Here is a 26,526-nt window from a genome sequence, read left to right as displayed (position 1 = left end):
CTGTTCCTCTCAGAATGGCTCTAGCTGACTGTGGGGAAATTCTCAAGTACTATGAATTACATGAAACGATTGGAACAGGTAGGCTTGATCTGTGGATGCAAACAGATGTGTGCTATTTATCTAACCTCTTTAGTATTTCCTTGAGTATAGATTAGCTGTTACTGCGGAATCTGTAGGTCAGGTCTCAAGAGCATGTTTTGGGGGACAGAACTCTGAAAAAGTAATTGGAAGTTGGTAGCTTCCTCCTCTAACAGAGAAATTGCACACAGCGCATGCCGCATACCTTAGCGTAACTCGGCAAGAAAGCACAGCATTGCGCTGAGCTTTAAATGTCTCTTTTTTGCGTTCTAGGTGGGTTCGCAAAGGTGAAACTTGCACGACATCTTCTTACTGGTGAAAAAGTTGCCATAAAAATCATGGACAAACTTGCTCTAGGGGTAAGCCAAAAGACACTTAAAAAGTTGGTAGCATTTTCTGTTCTTCTGGTGGTGGTTTCAAGAATCCAGGGGTGTGACATGTCAAAATGCTGCCTGCTTGTCCTGTTGCCTATTGGCTGATGCTGTAGACTGGAGAGAATTTTAATAGAAGACCACAAATCTTGTACGCTCCTGTAGAGAGGGCAGCATTGTCTGGCTGTAAAATTGAGGAAGTAAAAGGCTATGATAGTAATTCAAACAGACTGCTAATGAGCGTACTAGCTCTTTGACATCTGCCCCTCTGTGTTTTGCTGATTGGCATGCTAGAATTGTAGGGGATCAATGGTAGAGCTGTTGCTGGGTTGAATTTGAGTGGTTGGCTTGAATGCTGTCGTACATGTGCTGTGGAATTTTGTGTGGCACAGAAGTCTGCTGCTTGCTGTGATGTACAGGCTGGCAAAGTAGCTGACAATTTCACAGCTTGCTGTTGTGATCTCTTAGGACGACTTGCCTCGTGTTAAAATAGAAATCGATGCCATGAAGAACTTAAGTCACCAGCATATCTGCCGGCTGTATCACGTGATAGAAACATCAAAAAAAATATTTGTGGTCTTAGAGGTAAGAAATGATGTTTCTGCTGTGGGGAAGGTTCCTGGTTTTTTTAGCTGTAGCAGTAGGTGATGGTAAAGTTTGAACAAAACAGTTCTTATGTTATCTCAATGATGAGCATGTTCAAGATGCTTTAGTTTAAAACTCAAGCTGGTTGTGTGTCCTATAATCCTCTTATAAAAGCCGCTCTTTGCTGTATACAAGAAGTGAAACAACTTTAGTTTCTACCTTGCACTTCAGTTATCTTAATATAGCATCAGCAGGCTACGCAGGATCCCAGAACTCCCAGGTGGTTGTTACCTCCTGGGCGTTTTGTATCAACTGTGACATTAGCGTGATTTTTCTGTTGCGACATGTCAAGCAAGAGTCAGGCTTCTCAGCTTGCTTAGTCGGCTGCAGTGCTGACCTAGGACACGCTTAGGGGCACTTGGGCACTACTGTGATAAAGCAGAGGGAACGGAAGAGTGTCCTCTAGTTTGCTGCCCAGCGCTCTCGTCGTCACTGAGATTTCATTACTGTATTCTAAATGTATTCGTCTTTTCCTGTCTTCACGCAGTACTGTCCTGGAGGAGAGCTGTTTGATTACATAATTGCTAAGGACCGCCTTTCAGAAGAGGAAGCTCGTGTATTTTTTCGGCAGATTGTTTCAGCGATCGCTTATGTTCACAGCCAGGGATATGCCCACAGGGATGTCAAACCGGTAAGCCCGAACAGTAGTCGGATTTGCATAAATAATAATGAACACTTTTATTGCTCTGATAGGGGCCAGAGTAAGTTACACCTTCTCCGTTCTCTGATGCTTAGAGCTCTTTATTTAACATCTTCGGAAAGTGTGTTGTTTCTACTTGCTACTGCATTCCTCAGCTGAGCTGGATGTGGCTACGTCTGAGGAAGGAGCTTCCTCTGAGAGAGCAGCAGAACAACACGCTCCTGATGAGAGTGCAGCAGAGATGTGGATCTGACTTGGAACATTTCTTAGGTGTTTTTGTTATCCCCTTTATTCCAGCCTGTATTTGGAGACTGAGTTTTCATAATGCCCCTTTGTTGTGCAGACCATTCTGATTTTACGCCCAAACCAAAAAGTGACACTAGTGGTTTCAACTAGTAGTGGCTAGATGGAGGGTGCAGGGGGAGGTGCATGCTGCTAGACCCATCCTGTGGCTTCACTGTCATCACAGAGTCGAAGCACAGCTTTAGAGAATAGAAGACTTGACTCCCTTTCTCCTTGGAGGGGTTGGAAATCAGCATCTTCAGAGATGCTGACTTCTCTGAGAAAAGCAAACTCTGTGCAGAAGCATCTTCCTAGACAGCTTATGAAATCTTCATCTCCAAAGAATTCAAACAAAGCATTGTAGGTACTTTTTGAAAAGAGTTGGCTTGTAGCTGGAGAGCTGATGGAGTCATAGGATCATACAATAGCTTGGGTGGGAAGTGGCTTCTAGAGGTTTCTGCCTGAACCTCCTGCTCAAAGCAGTGTCAGACCAAGCTTCTTGGGGCTTTACCCTGTCACGTCCTCGACCTCTCCTGAGGATGAGGCAGCACAACCTCTCTAGGCAACCTGTTCAGCTCTTCACTGTCCCTATGAGGAGAAAAGCTTTTCCTTATTTCCAGTCTGTCTCTCGATGCCTGTTGTCTGTTTTTATCCCACCACGCACTGCTGTGAAGAGACTAGCTCTGTCTTCACTCCCTCCTTGAAGGTATTAAAAGGCTGACACGAGGTCTCCACTGAAGCTTTCTTGTCTACAGTCTGAGCAAACATCTTTCCCTCAGCCTCTCCTCTTTGAGCTCCAGCCACTGAGCTTGCTTCAGTTTGCTGTCTTTTCTGTGCTGGGGGGGTGGAGGCAGAAACTAGATGTGCTATTATAGCTGTGCTGACCAGAGGGCTTGAGTGACCTCCCCCAATCTACTGTCTGTGCTCCTTTTAACACAGTCCCTGATACTGCTGACCACCTTTCCTGCCAGAGCAGCCTGCTGCCTCCTGTTCAGCTCGCTGTCTATCAACGCCCTGTGCCTCGGCTCCCTGCTGCCGGGCCCTTCTCAGCAGATAGGAACTGGTATTCCTCATCTGGAATATGGGATATGTTCATCAGCAACTGATCAAAACCTCCAGAGGAGAGCTTTAGGTAGACTCTAGCTATCAACGACAAGAAGAAATAGAGTGAAAGAAAGTGCGGGTGCTTGGACACGTTCCTTATGTTCTCTTTTGCCAGGAAAATCTGCTGATTGACGAGGAACATAATTTGAAGCTGATAGACTTTGGACTTTGTGCAAAGCCAAAGGTAAGCGCATCAGTTGCTTTCACAAAGCAGAGCTACATGAGCTATTGCGCCCACAGGAAAAGATGCACGTTTGACTTCAGAGTGCAATGCAGAGACTTGCCTAAAGGCCCTAAACTCAAGCTGTTTGCGTAGTTGTCATCCAGTCGCTACTTCCTTGGTAGGGCCTTAACTGTGTGAGAGAGCAGTCGACTGCATGTTTATGACCAGGCTGTTAGATCATTTTCTCCTCTTGCACTTCATCTTTTATCATAACCGAAGGCAGAGTTCATCTTGTGCGTATAGCACCTGCTGCCACTTACAAAGGCCTGTAATAGAAAGCCGACGGTGATGAGCTTTTTCCCTAAAAAGTTTCAATGGTGTATATCTTTTTTCCAAAGATTGGTATCTATGTGGAGCTTGTGAATCAAATAAAATAATTTATTCACATTATTTTACAAGTGCTTGAGTTCTATATGCTCTCACTGAGTTGTTTCCTGAGTTTAAAATGTGTTTTGAGGAGCCCCTTCTATTTGTCAGCTGAACATGGGAGGTGGGTGCTGTTAGGAAACAATTCAATGGGAAGAAGGTCTTGCTGGTCCAAAGATAGTTACTTGTCCTGAGATTGTTTTGCTTAACCCAAGTTAGACCATCTTGCAGGCCATCAAGATTGTTAGACCATCATCTGAGTGGTATAATGGCGTTGTCTTCTGATCTGCTTGGAACAAAGCCCAGGCAAAGTAATAACATGGTTTGGAGAAGGAGGTATTTCTAGTGGTTCTTCATGAAGTTATTGCATTAAATGTTGATATAAATAACCAGCTAGCCTCATGCCCAGTAGCTCTTGGATCACTTCTTCCCAAGTTTGATCTCTTCGCAGTCGCAAAGGGAAGCATTCTTATCGGAGCAAGAGCTGCGAGAAAGACTGCTAGGATAACAGATGAATGAGCAGCTTGGGGTCTGAACATTTATAGCACTCATGGCCTTAGACAATTTTTGCCTCACGAAGCAATCTCTTGCACCGAAGCAAAATATAAGGTGAACACAGACGCACAGCAGAGGAGAATGAAGCGTCTTGAGGCCTCTAGTATGGCGTTGCTAGAAGACGTAAGCTGTGTTAAAGCCAATGCTTCTGTGTGATCTGTTTTCCATGTTGTTCTAGGGTGGCCTTGATTACCATCTGAACACATGCTGTGGAAGTCCAGCTTACGCAGCACCAGAGCTGATTCAGGGCAAAGCATACATTGGCTCAGAGGTACGTAGCACAATTTTGTGTTAGGGCTTTCTTTCCCCGTAATGTGTGTAAAGGTGGTGAGGTTCAAATATACTCACTTGGTTTCTCTTGTGAATACTGCTGGGTAACATTGCCTAGGTAGTTCTCACAAGCTGTGTGAGTAGCCTCAACAGACACAGCTTAGAATCGCAGCATCATGGAATGGTCTGGGTTGGAAGGGACTTTCAAGATCACCTAGTTCCAAGCCCCCTGCCTTGGACGAGGCTTTGAGCAGCCTGATCTAGTGGAAGGTGGCCCTTCCCATGCGACTTGTGCACTTCCAGGGATGGAGCATCCACAGCTTCTCTGAGTGACCTGTTCCAGTGCCTCTCCACCCTCAGAGGGAAGAATTTCTTCCTTAGATCTAATCTAAATCTACCCTCTTTCAGTTTAAAACCATTGCTCCTTGTCCTAATACTACACACCCTTGCAAAAAGTCCCTCTCCAGCTTTCTTGTAGGCCCCTTTAGGTACTGGAAGGCTGCCTTCTTTTCTCTGGGCTGAACAACCCCAACTCTCTCAGCCTGTCTTAAGAGAGGGGCTCCAGCCCTCTGATCATCTTCGTGGCCCTTCTGCGCACTCACTCTAACAGGTCCATGTCCTTCTTGTCTTGGGGTCGATCCTGCTGTCCATGTCACCGACAAAGATGTTAAACAGTATGGGTCCCAATACTGACCCCTAAGGAACGCCGCTCATCACTGCTCTCCACTTGTGCATTGTGCTGTTGACTGTAAACCTTGAGTGCGACCATCCAGTCAATTCCTTATCCACTGAGTGGTCCAACTGTCAAATCCATGTCTCTCCATTTAGAGACAAGGTTGTCATGCAGAACAGTTTCAAATGCTTTGGACAAGTCCAGGTAGATGACATCAGTTGCTTTTCCCTTATCCATCAATGCTGTAACCTCATCATAGAAGGCCACCAAATTTGTCAGACACGATTTGCCCCTAGTGAAGCCATGTTGGCTGTCACAAACAACCTCCTTATTTATCATGTGCCTTAGCATGGCTTCCAGGAGCATCTGCTCCATGATCTTGTTGGATACAGAGGTGAGACTGACTGGCCTGTAGTCCCCTGGGGTCTTCCTTTTTTCCCTTTTTAAAGATGGGGGCAATGTTTCCCCTTTTCCAGTCAGTGAGAACGTCACCAGACTGCCATGACTTCCCAAATATGATGGATAGCGGCTTAGCAACTTCATCCACCAGTTTCCTCAGGACCTGCGATGCACCTCATCAGGTCCCATGGACTTGTCCACCTTCAGGTTCCTTAGATGGTCTCAAACCTGATCTTCTCCTACAGTGCGCAGTTTTTCATTCTCCCAGTCCCTGCCTTTGCTTTCTGTAACCTGAGCTGTGCAACTAGGGTTCTTGCCAGTGAAGACTGAAGCGAACAAGTCATAGAATACCTCAGCCTTCTCCACACCCTGGGTAACCAGGTCTCCCATTTCCTTCCGGAGAAGGCCCATTTTTTCCCTAGTTCTCCTTTTATCATTGTCATACCTGTAGAAGCTTTTCTTGCTGCCCTTGATGTCCCTGGCCAGATTTAACTCTATCAGGGCTTTGGCTTTCCTAACCTGATCCCTGGCTGCTTGGACAGTTTCTCTGTATTCCTCCCAGGCTACCTGTCCTTGCTTCCACCCTCTGTAGGCCTTCTTTTTGTGTCTGAGTTGGTCCAGGAGCTCCTTGTTCATCCATGCAGGCCTCCTGGTGTTCCTGCTCAACTTCTTTGTTGGGATGCGCTGCTCCTGAGCTTAGAGGAGGTGATCCTTGAATATTAACCAGGTGGTGAGCTTGCTGTGCTCTCTCCTCACCGCCTTGAGGATCTTGAACTCCACCATTTCATGGTCACTACAGTCAAAGCTGCCCTTGTACTTCACATTCCCCACCAGCCCCTCCTTGTTAGTGAGAACAAGATCCAGCAAAGCACCTCTCCTCGTTGATTGCTCTCTCACTTTGAGAAGGAAGTTATCATCAAGCATTACGGGAACCTCCTGGATTGCTTATGTCCTGCTGTGCTGTCCCTCCAACAGATATCGGGGTGTTTGAAGTCCCCCATGAGGACAAGGGCTTGTGAACATGAGGCTGCTGCTGTCTGTCCCTAGAGGGCCTCATTTACTTGGTCTTCCTGGTTGGGTGGTCTGTAGCAGACCCCGCTATAATGTCAGCTGTCCCTGCCCTCCCATAAGCTCTCAGTTGGCTCCTCATCCGTCCCCAGGTGCAGCTCCATGCACTCCAGCTGGTCTTTGACACAGAGGGTGACACCTCCTCCTCGTCTCCCCTGCTTGTCCTTCCTAAAGAGCCTGTACCCTTGTATTCTGACACTTCGCTTGAGCCATCCTACCACGTCTCTGTGATGCCAATAAGACCATAGCCCTGCAAGCATACATGCATCTCTAACTCCTTTTGTTTATTTCCCATGCTATGTGCATGATCATCCTTGGACTATGCATTTCGGCTTCATCGCCACCCATATTGCATATAGTGTTCTTGGCAACAGATCATATAGCTGGCTAGTTTGTCTCTGACTAATCCTTTACTATCTCCGTGCATTGCTCCATGTTTTAGTGCCTGAGGAAACAGCAACTTAAGCTCCTTCTACTGCATGTTCTTTCAAGCAACAGTTTGTTCTGTTAATTGTCCAGCTCTTGTTGCAAATTTTTGTGCAGTCTCAGTATCTTGTATGCTTCACCAGGCCTGTCTTTAGCTTTCATGTATGAAAACTTGCTTCTTTTGTACTGCAGTGTAGTAAAATTTGAGAAGAAGAAAAAACGTGGAGTTTATCCAGCTTTGATTCAATTTGTAGAACATTAGGACCTGCTGTGTGCCTTTGTCAATCCATCCAAAATGCTGTAATTGCAACCCGCTCAAACTTCCTAAATTGTTGTGCTGTTGGAAGGAGTTAGTCTCTTTTCCTTTTCCATACTTTTGTGCTACCATCCTTGGCCTCTAACCCTGCTTGCTTTCTTGTGTTTAGTTTAGTTTTGTTCTGTTCTGTTTTCCATGAAGTCCAGTGCTTTTCAAGCCTACTTCTTCTGTATGGTCTAAGTGAGAATTGCAGTATGAGGCATGTGGACCTTGTCGTGCCTATACAAATAGAGAAGAAGCAGGAGGGCTTTTAAGTTGCTTGTAACTGTGCGGACAGCTGTTGTAATCAGTAATATGTTACTGTACTAAATCCCTTGTGGTGAGTTTGATTTCATTTTTGCTGGTGAAATCCTTGTAGATTGAAGGCAGTGCAGCAATTTGGTGACCTAAGGAGAGGATATGGGTTTTCCTAGTGCTCTAGGTTGAGTGAATTGAAAATTGAGTTTGGGTTGTGTGCTTTCACTTGGAGTAGAGGAGTTCCGTCCAGAATTAAGGAGCCTACTTTTCACGAGTTGTATGTGGACTTTGCCAAAGGAGGACAACCTACCTGTCTCAAAGCCATTTTAGAAAGATCAAGTGTGTGTTAACTTCCACTTGGTTTTATTTTTTAGGCAGATATTTGGAGCATGGGAGTACTGCTGTATGCTCTGCTGTGTGGCTTTCTCCCCTTTGATGATGAAAATGTCATGGCTGTCTACAGGAAGATAATGGTAGGTATTGATGTTGCTAGAATACACGAGAAACAGACATTGCTAAGCATCATGAGAGGCCTTTGCTTTTCTGATGGCAGAACCAGTTAAGCCGTGCCTAGGGTGAAAAGGTGTATCTGCTGAATTTTGTTACACTTTGCTTTGTCATCAAACCATGACATCCTATCAATATTTTGTGGATTTGTTTCCATCCTCGGTCAGCCTTCGTAATACTCTAACTTGGTCCTGTAATACGATAGGAAATTGAGTTTCAGGAGAAGCATTTTCTTGCTAGTAGGCTGGATTTTTGTATCTGGACCTTTATCTGACTTCTCCGTGTATGGTATGGAATAGGCTTGCAAGCATGTCATTTGATTTAGCAAAAATAATGTTCTTAAACATCAACTGTTCTCATTCCTAGGAAAAGCAGGATTCTGCATCTGCTATTATGCTTTCCTCCTCTAAAATGAGGAGGAAATGTAAGACATTATAATCAACAGAAAAAGTTGAATAAATAGAAAGTAATAAAATTTGTTCCCTGTGAACTCCTCTTGATGCAGCTAGACAACTGCTGTTCCACATCATGCACACACCTTTACCAACCACTTCTGAGCTGCCATAAAATTTATGTAGTTAAAGCTTCCAGTAAGTGAGTGGGGTGAGGAGTTCGGCTTTGGGTAAGGGCTTTGGCTTCCTTTACCTCTTTCTCCTTCTCTCACTCAAGAGTCGGATATGTTTAAAAAAAAAAAAACACAAAAAAACCTCTTTGAGGGTGCTCAAGGACTGCTCTGATAGGAGGCAACTGACAGCTGATCTACGCAAGGAGTGTTTTCAGGATGCGTAACAATCAGAGCTCTATGAAGTGCACAATTAGTTCATCAAATGACTTGGCTTTTTGGTCTGGAATTGGAATGTACTTGAGTACCCCGACAGAAGATCTGTAGGAAGTGCAGCTTGAGTTGTTGTAAAGAACGTAAAAAGGAAGCAATGGCTAAACTGTCCAAAGAGATCGCGTCAAGGTGCTGATATTCAGATGAGTTGCCCTTTAAATGGTATGACTTTCCTACTTGCATAATCATAGAGTATCTTGAGTTGGAAGGGGTCTGTAAGGATCATCGAGTCCAACTCTCTGCTCCTTGCAGGACTACCAGAAACTAAACCTTATCACTAAGAGTGTCATCTGGATAATGTTAGTAAGCACTTGTAATTTCTCACTATAAAGGGGTATCAACTAGGTTGCCAATCAAACTTGCACTACCTTTCCCTCTCTGCCTGTTATGTGAACTGTATTGTCTCCCCTTAAGGTTAGTATACATTGAGAACTTGTCCATTTATAAGCATACTTTCATAGGACGACAGAAAATCCTGTATGCTGGTCTTTACAACAAGATGCAGAACCTTAGTTGTTCTCTTAAACCTGTCAATAGTAGAAATGTGAACAGAGAGCTTAGATGTGGAACAGAAGACCGTAAGATCATCAAAGATGATTTCTACATAGTTATAGTTGTCTAACATGCACAGAAAGTAGGAGCTGAGTTGTTTGGGCTGACAGAACATTGACCAGTTACACTTGCTTAAGTGAACTGAGATGACCAGATTTTAAAATTAAGTTGGGTGCAGTCAAAAACTGATAATGTCACAGGTGTTAAGATGCAGGTTTGCTATTTCCACTCTGAATTTGTTTTAATTTTATATGGTTGTGAACAGAAAATTGCTTGAAATGAGGACACTTACACACTGTTACGGAATTTAATTTCACACGTAGATCCTAAAATCTATTGTAATCTCAACTCAGAAGTGTTGTTCCAAGACAATTGTCGTGGGTTAGGCTGAACCCCCACACACAGCCAGTCACTCCCCCTCCCCCACCCCCAGGAATGAGGGAGAGAATTGAAGGATAAATGGGAAACCTGTGGATTGAGATAAGAACAATTTAATACAGATGATTTAATACACAGTGTAGGTGCTCACCACCCCCTCGTATGCGAAGCCCGTCTCGTCCCAAAGCTGCAATCCCCGACGAACGTGAGGCCCCGAAATAGAGAGGGGCAGAGAGAGAGAGAGAGAGAGAGAGAGAGAGTACTCTGAGAGTGGGAGTACTGGGAGAGAGAGAAAGAAAAGCAATAGAGCAAAAGCGCAGAAGCGCAAAAGAGCAGAAGCGGCGAAAGAGCCAAAGCGCAAAAGCCCTTCTGTCCGGCTGACCCTCACTTTTATACTGGGCATGACGCTGCATGATATGGAATACTAATTGGCCAGTTTGGCCCTCAATCTTAAGTTCCACCACAAATCACAAGGGGAATCGTGTCCCCCTTGTCCCAGCTATGCTCCCCCCTTATCCCGCCGTGTTTCTGCACTCCAGCACACTGAAAAGTCCTTGGAGTCTCAAACATCAACTTGCTGTCAGTGTTCTTCTCAGAGCGAGCCTCTGAGTAAAACCAAAACACGGAGCTCTTCTAGCTGTTAAAAAGAAGAGCTAACTGTCCCAGCTAAAACTAGGACAACAATGTAATAATCTGCTGCTTGAATCTGATCAGGATCATACGACTCAAATGCAATGTTTCTTTCCCTGGAATCTTCCACATCTCTTTATTTGGCAATACTTGAATAAATGCCTTTACTTTTTGAATGAAAAATCAAGCATGTGAGGAAAGTCGTGTTTAAAAAAAAAACCCTAACAGAAACAAATACCACCAAAAAAAACCAAAAACCAAAACAAAAACAAAAAACCAACACCCCCACCTTATTTCTGGTGTGATCTTATGCGTCTGGTAGCTCTTGCAAGCTATTTACCTTCCAGCATTGCCCTCCATCAAGTCAATGCTAATTTTGTTTTTTCCATGTCTCATGTTCAGTAGCAACGTATTAAAAACAAAATGCGTATTACATGTGTTGCCTGACTTGGCTTAGTGTCAGAGTAAAGCTGTATTGTGAAACAGCCTACCAACTATTTATAAATAGCTCATTAGTAGCATCCGTAAAGATGTAACTTCAGTTCTTTAACCTGTGATATCAAAGCGATACATACTCTGCTTAGAAATGTATGTGGCATATAATACCAGCTGTTTTGCTATTGAGGCATTTGTCTGTAGAAATAAAACTGCCATAACAATTTCTTTCACAATGGCTATTTACTGCTTTTTATTTATTTTTTCTGCATTTTCAATTAGAAGTAAATGATCCTTGATGGTGAGTTGGGTATGAAGTGTTTGATGTTGGGTTTGGTGGTGTTTTTTAGCTACTGTTGTTATACCTCGAATCTGAAAGCCATTTGCAATTTTCTTCTCATCAAGAATTATAAAAAAACACAGTAAATCATTTGACTGAAAGAAATTTAACCTGTTAGATCTGTAACCTTTTTCCTGTCTGCAGTATGAGTAGAGATCTAAACTCTAGCATTAGATGTAAGCTGTTGATAAAAAGAGTAGCTAAGTGTTGAGGATGGTTTATTTTTAGTGTCTGAAAAGCAGTGACTTCAATGAATAGTCACATTTCAAAGTGCTAATATCAGTCATTCATGCTCCAATATGTCTGCACTTCTAAAACTTCAGTTTAATTTGATATGATGAAACAATGCAGTAGATAAGGGGCAGATTAGCTGCAAAAGTGGTTTGAGATGGAAATGTCAAACAAGCTGAGTGGGTGAAAACTGCACCTGATAATTCAAACGTAGCGTTTTCCTTGTTCATACAGCTGAATTTTAGTACTACCATTAAATTTATTCAAGTCATTCTTAAAGCAAAGTTTTTATGTGGCTGTTCTTTTTCCTTTTTAATCAAATACAGATGTCACTATCATCCAAGTAATTTAGCAGTTCCTTTTTGGCTAGCTGTTAAAGGTTCATTCTAAATCCTCTTTTTTTTTTTTCTGCAGAAGGGAAAATACAGTATTCCTAAGTGGCTCTCGCCTAGCAGTATACTGCTACTTAACCAAATGCTGCAGGTAAAGGTATCAGTTCTATTCAATAGGTCTATAAAGTACTGTTGCATTGGTCAAAACATTACATCAGTGAAATACTTAAAAAATATTCAGTGTTTAAACAAGAAGATTGGTTGTTATGAATTTTTGAAGAAATTATTAATATTGCCTTCTGCTGAAAATTCTTTGAGAAGAATGATTTCATATAGAAGTAATGAAGCAAAGTTTAATTGATTAAACAAAGTTCAAGCAGCCCGTGTTTGGTTGTTCTTAATTGCGCTATAAAAACAAGAACTGTTTTATAAATGAGGCTAAACATACTGAATATGCATTTGGGCTACATCTGAGCAGTCTAGCCAATGCTAAATATCCGAGAAACATTTATTGTAACTGTAGGTTCTATAACTGCTCTTTGCAGCTGACACGTTTGACCTTCCTTTGGTGAAGCCATGAAACAGTAGTGGTTTCCATTTGAGCTTCTAACCACCCTAACATTATGAGTAGAAGGCAAATTGTTTCGTCAGTTCTTCTCCATGAGTTAAGTATCAACTTGTTTTTTATTACCTGTTTTATAGGTGGACCCAAAGAAGCGAATTACAGTTAAACATCTCTTAAGTCACCCTTGGCTCATGCAAGGTTATTCTGATGCTGTTCAGTGGCAAAGTAAATATCCGGTAAGTAAACTTGCCAGATGAATGCTGAAGTATGTAATGTAGTCTTTACTGGCTTACTACTGTCCTCACAGTACGGAAGTGTAAGGATGTTTCTCCAAAGGTGAACTTTCAGATGGCCTTTGTTGCTTTCTGATTCTTCTTGCTGTCAAAATGGTACTACTTTCTCTCAATTTCTCTTGAGGAGGCATTTGAAATGTATTTTCATTGTGTTCTGCAGCTGATGCTTAATTTGCAAAATAACTGACTTCTCGTCAAAGTCTGAAGTATTTCTGCATATGAACAAGCAGTTGATTCTCCAGGCAGCTTGGTCAATACTTCGTTTGAGGTGCAAAACACAAATGTTCTGGAGAGCATGCTAGGTGTGATCAGGGTTTATCTTGTATCTAGTCCTCACTGAAAATTGCTAGTTTGAATGAACGTTTGACCTCACTGAAAGTATGTTCCTACTGACTGTCTATCGCTTGTTTCACGTCTGTGAGAGACTAAAGTAGTAAGAAAAGGAAAAGAAAAAAAAATCTAGCTGTCAGTAGGATGTACTGAGGGATTCCTGCATGTTTGCTGCCAATGCCTCCCTTTGGCCACTGGATGCCACTCTTTCTCTAGATAAAGAGCAGCTTTACTGTGCTTGCAGCGTCAGTTCTAACTGGCTATGGAAGAGGTGTACATGTCTTACGGCTTTGAACGTTTATGGAGAGATGAAAGTGTGGCCTCTGTTCTGGTAAAAAATCTCATCTGCTGTCAGGCTTCCTTATTTGAATTCTCACATTCTCACCAAGGAGGGGCCAGTCTGTGAAGTCGTTGAAGTTATACGACTTCCTCAGTCTGTTCCCTGCAATGCTTAGCTATGATGCTAATGATTTAAAATAAAAGATCTGAAGTCCATGGTTGATTATTGACTCGGCCCGCTGGGTCTCATGACAGTGTCACAGTCAGATATGGATTATGAGACAACTTGAAAGCCTCATGCTTCAATATCTGTCATGTTCTTGCAGTTGGGACATCTTGATGAAGACTGCGTAACAGAGCTTTCTGTGTTTCATAAACAGAGCAGGGAGAGTATATTGCAATTAATATCAGAGGTAAGAAGTATATATCAGTAACTTACAGTAATTAAACACAGTAATACAGTAAATAAACAAACTATACTAACAGACTAATGCTCACTTATTCTCAAGTATGAAATTTATTATTCTCAAGTATGAAATTTATTAAAAATTTTCGCATTTAAGGAACCCCTGCAAAACTCCAGAATCTAACTGTAGCATAACTACAGTTCTGAAGTTCAGATTTGTTTTTTTGTCATGTCCTCCTTTAATTATGCTCGTGATGTTTCCTAAACCTTACTGTTAAGGTACAAAATGCTTCTGAATCTCTTAAAGTCAAAATAGACTTACAGAAATTTATAGTTGAACAAGAGATGCGATTTGCTGGTTAACTCTTTGCTTTCAAACAGTTCAATAAGTAAGAGGAAAAAAAAAGTAAGAGAAAAGTATCAGAGCATCACCCAGACAGATTATAAAATACTTTTTTTGAAATTACTATTCCCAGTTTCTAAAAAAAAAAGTGAGTATGTTTAGTCACTTTCATATGCGAATGACAAAAGTTGAACTGACTACTTCTAGAAGAACTGTACAAATGTTAGTAATGACATTGCAAGCTGAAGAAGAGACTTAAAATATGATGCATACTCCAGCTTTAACCTGAATCAGAAAATTCTCCCTTGAAACTGAATTTTCTGCTTCTTTGTACATAGTAGCAGTGACATAGTTCTTAGCTTTGGAAAAACTGTTAGGTTTTCCACATAAGTGTAGTAGAAACAGACTTTTAAAATGTGTGTAATACTTAAGATGGATTTGTGAAGTTAATGCTACTAGTTCTTCAGTTATAGGAAGTAATCTGAATAATCTGTCTACATGGGGAAAAGTCCTTCCCAATAAGTCTGTGGCCTTTACATAGTCCTTGACTGGAGGACTTCTAATCCCTTGTAACTAATTCAAACTAACTGTACTTTGCTGTAAACCTGTCAAGTGTTGTACCTGTGTTCCTCACACGAGCAGAGTTGCTGAAAATCATGCAAAAAGTTGGTGCTGCTCATGAGGGAAGAATGGGAGGTACTTGCAAAAAATTGAGACTCTGGTTGAAATATTGGCTAAACTGAATTAATAACTTTGCCATTCACTTCAGTAGACAGAATCTGGCCCCAGCATTAATTTCCACACTAGTGAGTGTGCTACAGACTAAATTAGTCTGTTTCTTGGTCTCTAACACGTAATGTGAATCAACTGAAGTCTGAAATTACACTTAGGTGATCAAGTATTAGGGATGCACATAAAGTAGAAAAACTTGCAGAAACACAGAACTTTTCAGAAGGCTGAGCTTGCTTTGTAGTTAAAATGTTTCCAAAGAGGAGATTAAAGTAGTCATCATTTTTGTGTGTGTGGTTTTTTTTTTTTTTTCCCCTCCCCTGTTTGCTAGTGGAAATATGACCAAATGTCAGCAACGTATCTCCTACTTCAGTCCAGGAAGGCTCGTGGCAAGCGTGTTAGCTTAAAGATTCTGCGTCGAGCAGGACACGCCAGTGTGGCACAATCAGCAGGCCTTGAGGTAAGTTTTCAAATTTAACAGGGCAACATACGGATTAAAATACTACTCTGCGTTAACAAAGCTCTGCCTGTGAAAACAGGCTGGTGCCCTAAACATCAGTAAGAGAGCATGTGTCTAGTCAGCCAAAGTCTTGGTCATTAAACAGTTGATTCTCCTCATTAACATGTTTTAGCAAGCTGGGCTCCTTCTATGAATTGACATTACTGGAAGAGCTATCTGGGAGGACATGGTGTGTTACGAGTACTGCACAGAATCTCCGTTTGGCTGCGCACTGGAATGGACTAAAATTGCCCATTGTCTGGTCTACTTGATCATTCCAGGTTTTCTTCTGAGATACCTCACTTCTTAACTGCACCCTTTCACATTTGTCTGTAAATATATTTGTACCCTGCTAGTTGCATTTAGCATGGCTTAGTAAGGAAGGTCTTCTGAAACGTCCTGGTGTGTCATCTCGGCAGCCTGCATTGAGATGACGTGGAAACTACATGAGCTGATGGTCAAAGGGGGAGAGACCCATCCCTTCCTCATCTGTTTTCTTTCAGAACGCAATCCCAGAGAGGATTCTGTTTATTTTGGGTAAAAGAAACGTGTTGCTGATGTTTTTCTGATTAATTGGGTTCTCAGGTGGTTTTGTGGATCTTACGGTAATTTCTGTTCCCGTGGTTTGGTAGCAAAGTGCAAACAAGGCACTTCAGAACTTGCCTAAAGTTGCTAAATTGCTTGCAATGTCATACGTAATACGCAGCTACGTGTGGTGTCAGTGACACTCGTCTGTGTTCGACAAATTCAAAACTGGTAAAATTGCAGACTTCCTATTAGCCGTTCTCCCTTAAACTGTAGACATCTGTGTAAAATTGTTAGATAGGTCTCTGAATGTGCTATTCTCTGCATAGAGACAAGCTCTCAGAGTAAACACTTTCTTATGCATTGGATTCAATTGCACGTAAATAATTTCTGTTCTCTCATACAACTACTTTGAAAGGCAGATGAGAACTCTAAGATTACCAATGCTGCATAACAAATCATGAATCATAAGTGTTGCTGAATATGCATGATGTGATTTCCATGATCATGGTGGGTTAGTCTTCTACACTCAAATAATTTTACAGTGGAGGTTCTCTGGGTTCTGTAGTGCTGGTGCTGTGAAGTTATTTCATCGCTAGTGGTGTCCTGGGTAGACTGATCTGGCTAATGCTGCTGTTTAACGTATGGATTATGCCTTCACAGACGATTATGAAAACCATGCCTACCCAACATACCAATTCATTAATCCTTCTACAGTGCTCAGAACACTTTTAACTTACCTGCATGTAGATACTGTGAGTGAGTATCAACTGAATTTCCTGAAATACCCAACTAGCAAAGTTCTCTAGCTAGAGCTGGTCTGGTGTGAAGACAACCAAGCACACAGAATCTTTGCCTTAGACAGTTTCTGAATTTGGTGGCACAAGCTTGTACATAATACTGCCTTATTTCAAGCAGTTTGTAGAAGGATATTCCAAAAAATTCACCATGGCGTGAATTTCATCTGGAACACGGTAGCCAAGGAATCCTATTCAAGCATTCATATTGTAATGGAACACAATTTCAACTACAGTGTGGGACTGCAACTTCTTGGCTGTAGCTAGCAGACCTTTGATAAGGACTTTTTGGTAAGTCATCATAGTAGGTCTGGTAGCATACCAGGGAGCTCTGTTTCTATTCCAGTAGCAATGAGAGATCTGCTCTTTGCGATATCCTGGATTGTAGGCCAAGAGAAACTTACCTGCCAGCAGAACATAGCTTCCTAAAATGATATCCATTCCAGCTGAGGACTGATAATTTAAAATAACTTCATGCAATTTCACTGAAGTGGTATGAAACAAGTCCTAGGGAAGAGTTTCCCAAAAATAACAAAAGGTGTTAGAAAATACAGATACTGTGATATACATCTGCTTGTATGTGATGTGAGCCATGAAGGTTAGCAATCTTGGCTGAAGTTATGAATCTTGTGAGTTAATAAATGGCAACTATTTTCAGGGCTAACAAGTAGATGAAGGCTTCTGAACATTAGTTCACATACTGCTGCAGATTCCATAATCGTATGTTTTGGATTTAATGTGTTTACCTTTATCTGGCCCCCTTTCACACTTTATTGCATCCTTTTCTTGGGTTCTTTCCAGGTTATTTGCCTTTTGGTGAAAAGAGTTTGTAGTCAAGTCTCAAAATTAAAAAAAAGTATTTTTTGTGAGTTGCTTCTCTTCTTGATGAAAGTCATGAAAGATCACTTGTTAATGCTTGAGAATAACTTCACATCCGCTTTTGATGCAAATGGCAGAACCCAATGACAATGTTAGTCATATTATAAAATTTAGGTCACCACCATAAGAACTTCCACTAGCTGTTAACCATAATTAGAAACTTAGAAAGAAATAAGATTTAGATTTTAATGATGCTTTTCTGATGAAATCTTCCTTTTAACAGTGCAGTGAAATCTCAGCTGAATCTTTCTTTTTCAGTCTGAAAAAACTATGACATATGAAGATGTGCCAGACAGCAGCAAAGAACCCCATGCATTTGGATCCATGGAATTTTCTGATGCAGCTTCACTGTTTGAAGAATCTCCATTAGAAGAATTTATTCTAAATACTCACAGGACAAAGCAGGTGTTTGAAGAATAAATACTAGCTCCTTTAAATAAAATAGATATACTATTCTTAATCCAGAAAATCCGATTTTCATTGTAGATAAAACTCATTATATATTTAGATGTTTGGTGGACCCTGGCCACTGGGGAGTTACACTCTGGGAGTTACAAACTGAGTAAAGAAATGTTTTAAATATTTGTCGCTGAACATAAATTACAGCTTCCTCTAGCTGTGGGTCATGATTCATTTGATGAGAACTTGAGCTTTGATATTTGGTTTGCATAAAAACAACATATAGGAAACAAGTAAATGAGGCAATGAGGATTTTAAGACTTAACAGGAAAACAATAAGGTACGGCAAACAAGATCTCGGAGCTAGGCTAAAGCTGGACAAGTCTGTGAAGAAGTTCAGCCTGTCTGTATTGGACAAGAAAATCCAATGAAGCAGTTAAAATTATACAATTAAACAAAATGAAAATTCTTAGCTGTGTTTAGATGAGCTGGTGAGGAACAGTCTTAAATATGCAAGCTGAAGAGTTTGGAAGAGCAGATAAAGAAATGGCAAATGACTTGAGATATTTATTAGCAAGTTATAGAGGGAATCAGAAGTATTGAAGAGCTTTTAACTATTTTCCTCAATGAGCAAGCATTGTATGGTATTTTTAAGCTGCTTCAATTTTAGAATTTCCTTGTCTGTAACATTCCTGAATGTGATCAGAATACAGCAAAAGATGTCTTTTTTTTGTTATATCTCTTGTAGCATTCAAGGCATGATGCTGAACTGGATGATACGGAAGTCACACTGTCAACTCCAGTGACAAGAAAAGTGGCATCAAAGATGCGTGAAAACAAAAAGAATGTTGATACAGAGTCGACTTTAAGAAATGAAATGCCCTTTGCGCTTCCTGCTCCAAAGACTCCTTTTGCGGAGAGTCACACTGAGACGCAAGTACAAACCGTACCCTTCCAGGCACCTGCCTTCAAAGGTGTGTTGAATGTAACTAATGAAAGCTTAGAACATGTACATTGGTTAGGAATGACTGTGAATTCAAATACGAACAAAATACTTGTGTGTATCCAACACATCTCTTTCTGGAAGACTGACTTTTTTGCCCTGGTCACCAGCCTGGTGGTTCTAGTACATCTGGCAAGGTGCTGCAAGAGGTTTCCCCATACGGCAGCACGTGTTACTTGTATGTTAATTACAGAAGAGATTGCTGCTTAGTGTCACATGTGCATGCCTTTTGGCGCACTCTGACATGGAGCCAAGTGCTGTGTTCCTGAAACTTGCATCTAGTTCCACTTTTCCATGAAGGGTGAGAACACAATTTCCTCAATACTCTTTTTTTTCCCATTTTTTCCTTTGTTTCTACCTTGAGTGAAAATAAAGGTATCCTTTTAGTCAAGTCTGCTTTTATTGCTTCTTTTAAGAGAAATCTAACTTTTGGATTTCTCGTGGTAGCATATCAGCATTTTCACAGTAACAATCCAGTATGGCAGTGAAAATACTTCTTCTGTTAACAATGTATAGATCTTAGTTATGTGATAGACCATAGAAATCTGTCTAAATTCTCAGCTTTTCTGAGTTATCAGAAAGTCCTCAGCCTGTCTAGTCCATCCTTATGAAAAATGATGGATCCTGTATGTACTTCACTGTTCCCTTAGCCATTAACATGAAAGTTTTGGCATCAATACTGTAAATGGTAACTCTGTCCTTCAAATCCCAAGGAGTCCTTAAAACAGGAGACTCTCTTCTTCCAGATGCTAAGGAACATTGTTGGGAAACAGTAGATCTTTGCAGGCTGATTCAAGTCATAAGGGAACTTGGATATACAGCTGTTTGATGCCTCCTTTGTAAAGGATTTAAGAAAGTGTACTGCAGAGACTAGTAGTATATATGAGTTTGTCTTTTGCCTTAAGATTGTATGTGGTACCTTGTGAAGTTTGATTTTGTGGTAAGTTTAAAAAGCAAAAGTAGGTACTCTTTCTGAAATGGGAAATGCAGAAACACTGTTCAGGTCATTTTAGTTAGATATTTCTGAGGATTACACCAATTAAAAGCTAATTATTTGTTTCATTGAAAGATCTTTGATTCAGGAACGGTAGTAGTAAGACTTCCATAGAGATAGAAAAGTGGAAGAATCCACTGGAAATTTTGAGATCGTCATTGTCTGGGAACAGGTACAATTCTGTAGAGAGCTGAAACTTTGAATGTTGAAGCTGGGTTTAATTGTAATAACTCATTTGCTGACTGTTTGTTTCACTTGGTGTTTGCTTCCGCACATTCAAAACCATGCTCTGCAGAACTCTGTCAATGTGTGGGTAGAAGAACTTTTTAGGCTGTTATGTAGCGTGTATTATTAAACGTGGCTCTATAAACTCACGCCCTTCATGTAAGTGAAATGGCTTAGTGAAGAACGTGACTATTTGACACAGCGAGTTGCTCAGTGTTTATTCTGGGACCAGTGTCAGAGTAAGAAAGCAATTCTAATCCTCTTTCTTTCCACATTTCTAACACTGAACCGCATTGGTTGCTCTAAGGCTTGACTTGTAGAGCCCTGGGGAAATCAGCCGCAGTTTTTCTTTGTAGAGTAGGGGTAGTATTGTTATTATACTAAAACCATATTTTATCATTCTGAAGGTATAGGCCTGAGATAGGAAGGGGGATTGATTTTAGCCATAAATTACTAATGATGAGAAATCCTTGCTGAAGAAAAGAACATCTTTTATCGCAAAAACATACCTGCTTTGGCTTGGATGCTTTCTTTCAGAGAGCCAGTTCACTACAGTCACCCCAATTAAGAAACCCACAAACCCAACAAACACAGATGAATTGACAGCAGCTGAGGTTCTTCCTGAAAAAAGGTAAATGTCCAGTTCTTTGTGTACACTTCTGATTTAGAGCAGGACTACCTTAATCTATGTACTGCCTAGGAAGCCTTGTTACAACAGCAAGCTATTATTTCCATTCTCTTTATGAAAACCTTCCTCAAACCTCTATGTTCACTAGAAAACACTGAAGGCAGAGAAAAGTTTTAAAACTATGTAACTCAATTATCTTCAGAATATATTTGTCTTCTATGATGTAAGTTTGTTCTTACTCCAGTTCCCCAGAGGGCTGCAGTTTCTATATACAACTCTGGGTTTAAATCTCAACTGCCTTTCAAACAGAAACCCTCATAATACACTGCACTTGCTTTGGTTTTCTTCATTCTGTCGGGTCTGATAATGTTGTAGTGATGTGTCTGGAATAACTGATTTCTAAACACTGAGGAAAAATAACTTAATTTGTTCATGTAACAGCTGTCATTTAGTGGAATTAGATCTCAACCTAGCTCATGTGAATAGCAGCCAAAAGAAGAGAAAAGCCAAAATATTTGGAAGTCTTGAAAGAGGCCTAGATAAAGTGATCACAATGCTTACACCAAGCAAAAAGAAACGATCCACTAGAGACTGTCCGAGGAAACTTAAGGTATGGTTACTGGAAAAATCTTACATGAAAAGAATTCTTGAAAACATCCTATACCTTTAAAAATGGTCTTGTGAAAATCTCTGTGATCTGACTTGCCCACATGCTACAGTAAAGCGCAGTTGCTCTTCCTGCGTCCCTGTTTACAAGATAATGTCCTCATCACCGAGAGAGGTTTGTTGTGTTAGTCTGGACTCAGGCTGGTCACTGAGAGATCAAGAGAGAAGTTTAACCAGTGTTTTTCATATCCCATCTAAACCAAATGTGAGGGAAGAAGAATGGTTTTAAAGGAACCCCAGCTGAAAGTTTTTAATCGTGTTCTATGTATAGAGATATTGCTAGCTCTCCAACTAAAAAAGAAAAAGAATTTTGATAACATTCCTGACTTAGGTTTCTGTAGCCCGGGGATGGTATGTCTGTTCCAAGATAGTCTTTAGATGTCAGGTGAACCTGAGATTAATCTTAAAGCCTGAATAACTACACCCTATGAAAGAATTTCTGACACTGTCATCATAGTTTTGTTGTTTAAAGTTTTGATGTGACTGTCTCTGAGGCAGCTGGCTACTTACTCTTCTTTAAGCAGCCAGAGAAAGAGCACTTGCTCAGATAATGTGTTGCACGGAGCGCTTTAAAATTACATTAATAATTTGTACCTACCAAAGTTCACTCATGAGGTTGTTATTAGCTTTGTAGAATATGCATCAAATGACACTGGCATATTACTTGTGCAGTAAACAGAATCAGATATATCCCTCAAAAGTAACTAACGTACTTCAAAAGTTATACTTGTATCTGTAGATGACGTGTTTGAAAAATGTGATTAACATGAAGGAGGCAAGGCTGGTACTGAGGCGTAAACAGTTCCATAGAAGTCAGTGATATATACGTGGAGCTGCAGCTCTGAGGACACCTGCGGTACAGTAAGAGCTGTCTGTTGGGAGAAGGACCACGTTCTGTTTTGCAGCCTGTGTAAATGGAATTCAGCAGCTGTTCTCCAGTTCAAAGCTGGACAAGGAGACTTAGAAGTTCAGGACGTATGTTGAGCTACAAACCTGACCAGCTCATGGGGCAGGAGTCCAGACCATGCAAATAATTCGGGAACCTAAGCAATTGGAAACAAAAGCTAGATCTTCTGTCTCTAAAAGCTTTTATCCTTCTGCGTCAGTATCCCTTGTCCGTAATAAATGCAAAATTGCTGACATGTCTAGAGACACTGGTGTACAGTAGGGGAAGACAAAACTGTTTCACAGTGTTGCAGCAGTTATAGCCGGCAGTTGCATACGTTTAAGACTGAATAGGAACTGTAAGAACCACAACCTTTGACTTTGCATCCTGAACCTACGTTCGTTTCTCAAGCTGTTTTATAGTGTTGTCTTCTCATCTGCTTCTGTGCCTCTAGAAGCTAGGTACAGTGTTTGTGGCATATTACAGTTAGCAGGCATATGCTTTCTCATGTTGATATGGGTGATTGAAAGTTGTTCAAGAAATCACTTATTGGACAAGTCTGTTATGTGAAGTATTAGATACGATATACAACCCCTAGAACAGTAAACTTGCAAGTATTAAGTTACCTTTTTTCTTTAAACATGGTGATCCTTTAGTCCTGGAAAAGCCACATGGTACTGTACCTGTTCCTTGATATCGAAGTGCTCAGTCTCAGCACGCCTTTGGCAATCTCCTGTCTTGAGTGTGCAGCAGGGTGCTCTGGGCATGGCCGTGTGGCTGTCTTCTGTGCTCCTCTCCAGAAGTCACCTCAGGCTACAGACAAGACTTGTAATAGCCTCTGTGCTGCCCTGACCCATCACTGCTACTCTGGATTTTGTGATGGATTACAGCTTGTACATGCTTTGATATTACTTGTACAGCAGTTGCTGTTTAGTGTTACTGTTGGTACTACAATGTCTTAATTATAATTAATATCGAGAAATTGAAGCGTGTGTCACTGTGGTTAACTGTTGCAAAGCTTTCTTTATGAGAACTTTTCGTAATGTCCTCAGTTTTAGGAGAAAGATTTCTGCCTGCCTCCCTCCCCCAACTCTTTTTCTAATGAGCTGACTACTTTCAGGCACACTGTAATGTTACCACCACTCAGCTACTGAATCCAGACCAACTGTTGAATGAAATAATCACTGTTATTTCAAAGAAGCATGTGAAATATGTTCAGAAGGGGTAAGTGTAAAATGTGATGACTTCAACTTGTCTAAGTAGTCAGTACTCTAATCCTTGATAAAGCAAAGTATTTAAACCTACTTTCTCAGCCCCACATTGTAAAATGCAATAATTTTATAGAAGGTGTACTGAGCACTAAATAAATGTGTGCAATAAAACTTGTCCACACAATGCAAAATAATGTTAAGTGAGCTCTAAAAGAGCTCTTTGACTGACAGATACGAACCAGTAATAGTAAGGTAGCTCTTTGATGTGAATTTTATTTTTCTCCTGTGAAATGATAAACACAAGAGGTTTGTTAGGGTAAAGTCACGTGACCAAATCAGACAATTTTGGGACATAATGCAGGTACCTTTAACCCTGATTCTTGGCGGTTAAAAGACTTAAGCATTTAGCCAAGAGATCAATGTATTTTAAAAGCTGCACAGAATCCACGCCTTTGTGTAAGCCTATCTTAATTTGTAGGATTTACTGACTAGAATAAGGTACTGAGAGCAGGATTGGTTCCTAGTTCTGATCAAAGCTTAATGTCTGTTTCTAATTTCCCAATGCATGAAAGAAATGTTATACTCATTTCTGAATATGCATTTTCTAAAGTTCTTTAATATTTTAATGATATGCATTGTAGAATGTCAGAGCATACTTCAATCTCTGATACATTTCCAGTATATGTACTTCTCCTGTACCTTCTCCTGTTGTAATTATTTAATCTTCACATTCAGTTTTTCCACTCTTCACGCCAGCTGAGCTGTAGCCGACCTCTCAGCAGCGGTGTCTCTGCAGAGAGGAGAGGGATCTTGTCTAGGAAAAACGTGGCAGCATCTCCATCCTTCCAGCTCTGCACTCTGAGAAGGGGGGGGTCTGTGGAAGCAGTGGTTCCTGTGGCTGGGCAGGATGTTGATGCTACATGTTGGTACCTGGACATAACGATATTGTTCTGGGACTGAAGTATTAAAGCTCTGAGTTAACTAAATTCTGGGTTGTTTGCCAATATTCTGAGTAGCAATGGGATAACTTCGATAAAGTGCTTTTATTAATTCAAAATTGCCTTGCAAAACAAACATTAAACAGTTCAATGATTACTCTTTTTCCTCTGTTTTGCAGTTATACTCTGAAATGTCAAACATGGTCAGATTTTGGCAAAGTAACTATGGAGTTTGAGTTAGAAGTGTGTCTACTCAGTAAACTTGAAGTAGTGGGTATCAGGCGACAACGACTTAAAGGTGATGCCTGGGTCTACAAGAGACTGGTGGAAGACATCTTATCTAGCTGCAAAGTGTGACTGGCTGATGCATGTGCTGAGAAAGCAGCAGTTTTCTGATGGAGCTTTAATCATGATGTTTAGGAAAGATTTATCCAGCAAAGTAAATCTTTGTCGTATTCACAGCTGTATTTGAAAAATCCGACATCTTTCTTGGGTTTTTAACCATCTCTCTTTATATGTGTGCCTTCTGTATGTTTCCTTTGGTATCAGGTTTGTAATAAATGTTGTGCAACTGCAACTCTTCAGAAATAAAACTCTGGAAGATGTTCCCCCTCTTGCGTATTTTTCACGTACATGAGTTAAAGTATTGGTGTTTGTATGCTGAAGCTTATTTTGGTATGTCTTCAGTTATCAAGTGCATGTGTTACAGAAATAGTAATTTGCATAATTCTCTTCTTGTCTCTGCTTAAGTAGGATTTATTGAGATCATTAACTAAGTCACAGCTGTGGTTCCCAGAGTTACACTACATGCTCAATGTTGTACAAAATAGGACTGTCTTCAATAAACATGAAGTCAAGAGTGCTAGGATTTAAACTATGATCCCATATAAAAGAAAACTGTATCTCATTATTAAGCCTCGGTGATGCTTAACAAGTGTATGTACTTTCTGATGCTCTTGTGTTGAGTGATTATCAGATCGTTGTGTTAAGAACAATAGCACCTTTGAACTGTTGTGAACGGAGAAGGCATTTGTAACCCTGGCTGTCTACTAGGAGGTCAGAGCAACACCTTTAACAGTACGGGGTGCAGAACTTAGGCACTAGAAATAAAATCTGAAGTCTGCAGAACTAGTAAGTACACATAAGGGTTGGTTGGGTGTTAGGATGTCCCCTTAAAAAAAGGTACGTGTCTCCCAAGCCCTCATGTTGTCTGTCATGTAGCAGTGTTTATGCCTTTAGCCTTGCTTCAGTAGCCACCACACCAGGATAAATCCAAGCAGCAGCAATGGGAAGACATATGTTGAAGCCTTTCTTTATGCAAAGATGTCCAGTAATATCCAGACAAGCTGACAATGTGCTGTAGATTTTCCTTAAGGTACATGAAGGCAACAGGGGCATATGCTGTATGTAAACCCCATGTTATTGCCCCTTAAGTAAAGCCTGAGGCTCACCCATCAGAGAGCTGGGTAGGTGGATAGTTGAGCGTTATTGGAAACTTCCAGTAACAGGCATGAGATATGGCTCCTTATTAAAACTGTCTGCTTACTGTCCAGGGCCCTTCATGCAGTGACTAGAGGGATTTCTTTGTTAAAACAGTTACTGAGCGAGGTAGAAGGGCCCTTTTTTTTTTTTTTCCGTATTTTTTTCCCAATGCCAAGTTGTCCTTTTGCTGCTCTTTACACAGGTAAAGGAATTGGGACACCTTAAGTGGATTTCAAGAAAAGGGAGAAAAGTTTGCGGGGGTATGTGGAAGGTGAGAGCTGCTGCTCCTTCAAGTGTTTCTGGTCTAGGACCGTTTAGATGCAGAAGGGGATAAGAAGAGAAGGACAATATATTAATGGATAAGGGTGTGTGGAATGTGGTAATGTTTGTTTTGGAAAGGCTATCTGATTGAGGACCTTGACGGATGGGACACTAAAGAAAAGGGGAAAATCAGAAATAAAAAATAGAAGGATGTAAACCTGGCAGACAGAAAGACAGCAAACAAACCAGGTCAGCCGCAGTAGTGGATGGGCTCTCGGGAAACTGCAGCAAACTG

The 26,526-nt window shown here is 40.9% G+C and overlaps 1 protein-coding gene across 2 annotated transcripts; it reads left to right on the top strand.

Moving 5' to 3' along the window:
- Positions 1 to 14: 14 nt before the first annotated feature.
- Positions 15 to 24,845, top strand: MELK (maternal embryonic leucine zipper kinase). Of its 2 annotated transcripts, XM_009982055.1 has the most exons (17): positions 15 to 78; positions 352 to 437; positions 918 to 1,034; positions 1,582 to 1,725; positions 3,236 to 3,304; positions 4,443 to 4,535; positions 8,028 to 8,126; positions 11,976 to 12,044; positions 12,596 to 12,694; positions 13,687 to 13,773; positions 15,170 to 15,298; positions 17,797 to 17,943; positions 18,686 to 18,911; positions 20,697 to 20,790; positions 21,229 to 21,397; positions 23,460 to 23,563; positions 24,668 to 24,845. In XM_009982055.1, exons 1-17 carry the CDS (start codon positions 15 to 17, stop codon positions 24,843 to 24,845), a joined length of 1,974 nt encoding a protein of 657 aa, XP_009980357.1. The 2 variants fall into 2 exon arrangements, with proteins under 2 accessions (XP_009980357.1, XP_086485547.1); XM_086629421.1 differs by lacking the exon at positions 17,797 to 17,943.
- The last annotated feature ends 1,681 nt before the right edge of the window (positions 24,846 to 26,526 follow it).

This window comes from Tauraco erythrolophus, chromosome Z (assembly GCF_009769465.1).
Source record: "Tauraco erythrolophus isolate bTauEry1 chromosome Z, bTauEry1.pri, whole genome shotgun sequence".
NCBI lineage: Eukaryota > Metazoa > Chordata > Aves > Musophagiformes > Musophagidae > Tauraco > Tauraco erythrolophus.
Note: the sequence above shows the minus strand (reverse complement) of the source record. Positions and strands in the feature narration are given on the sequence as shown.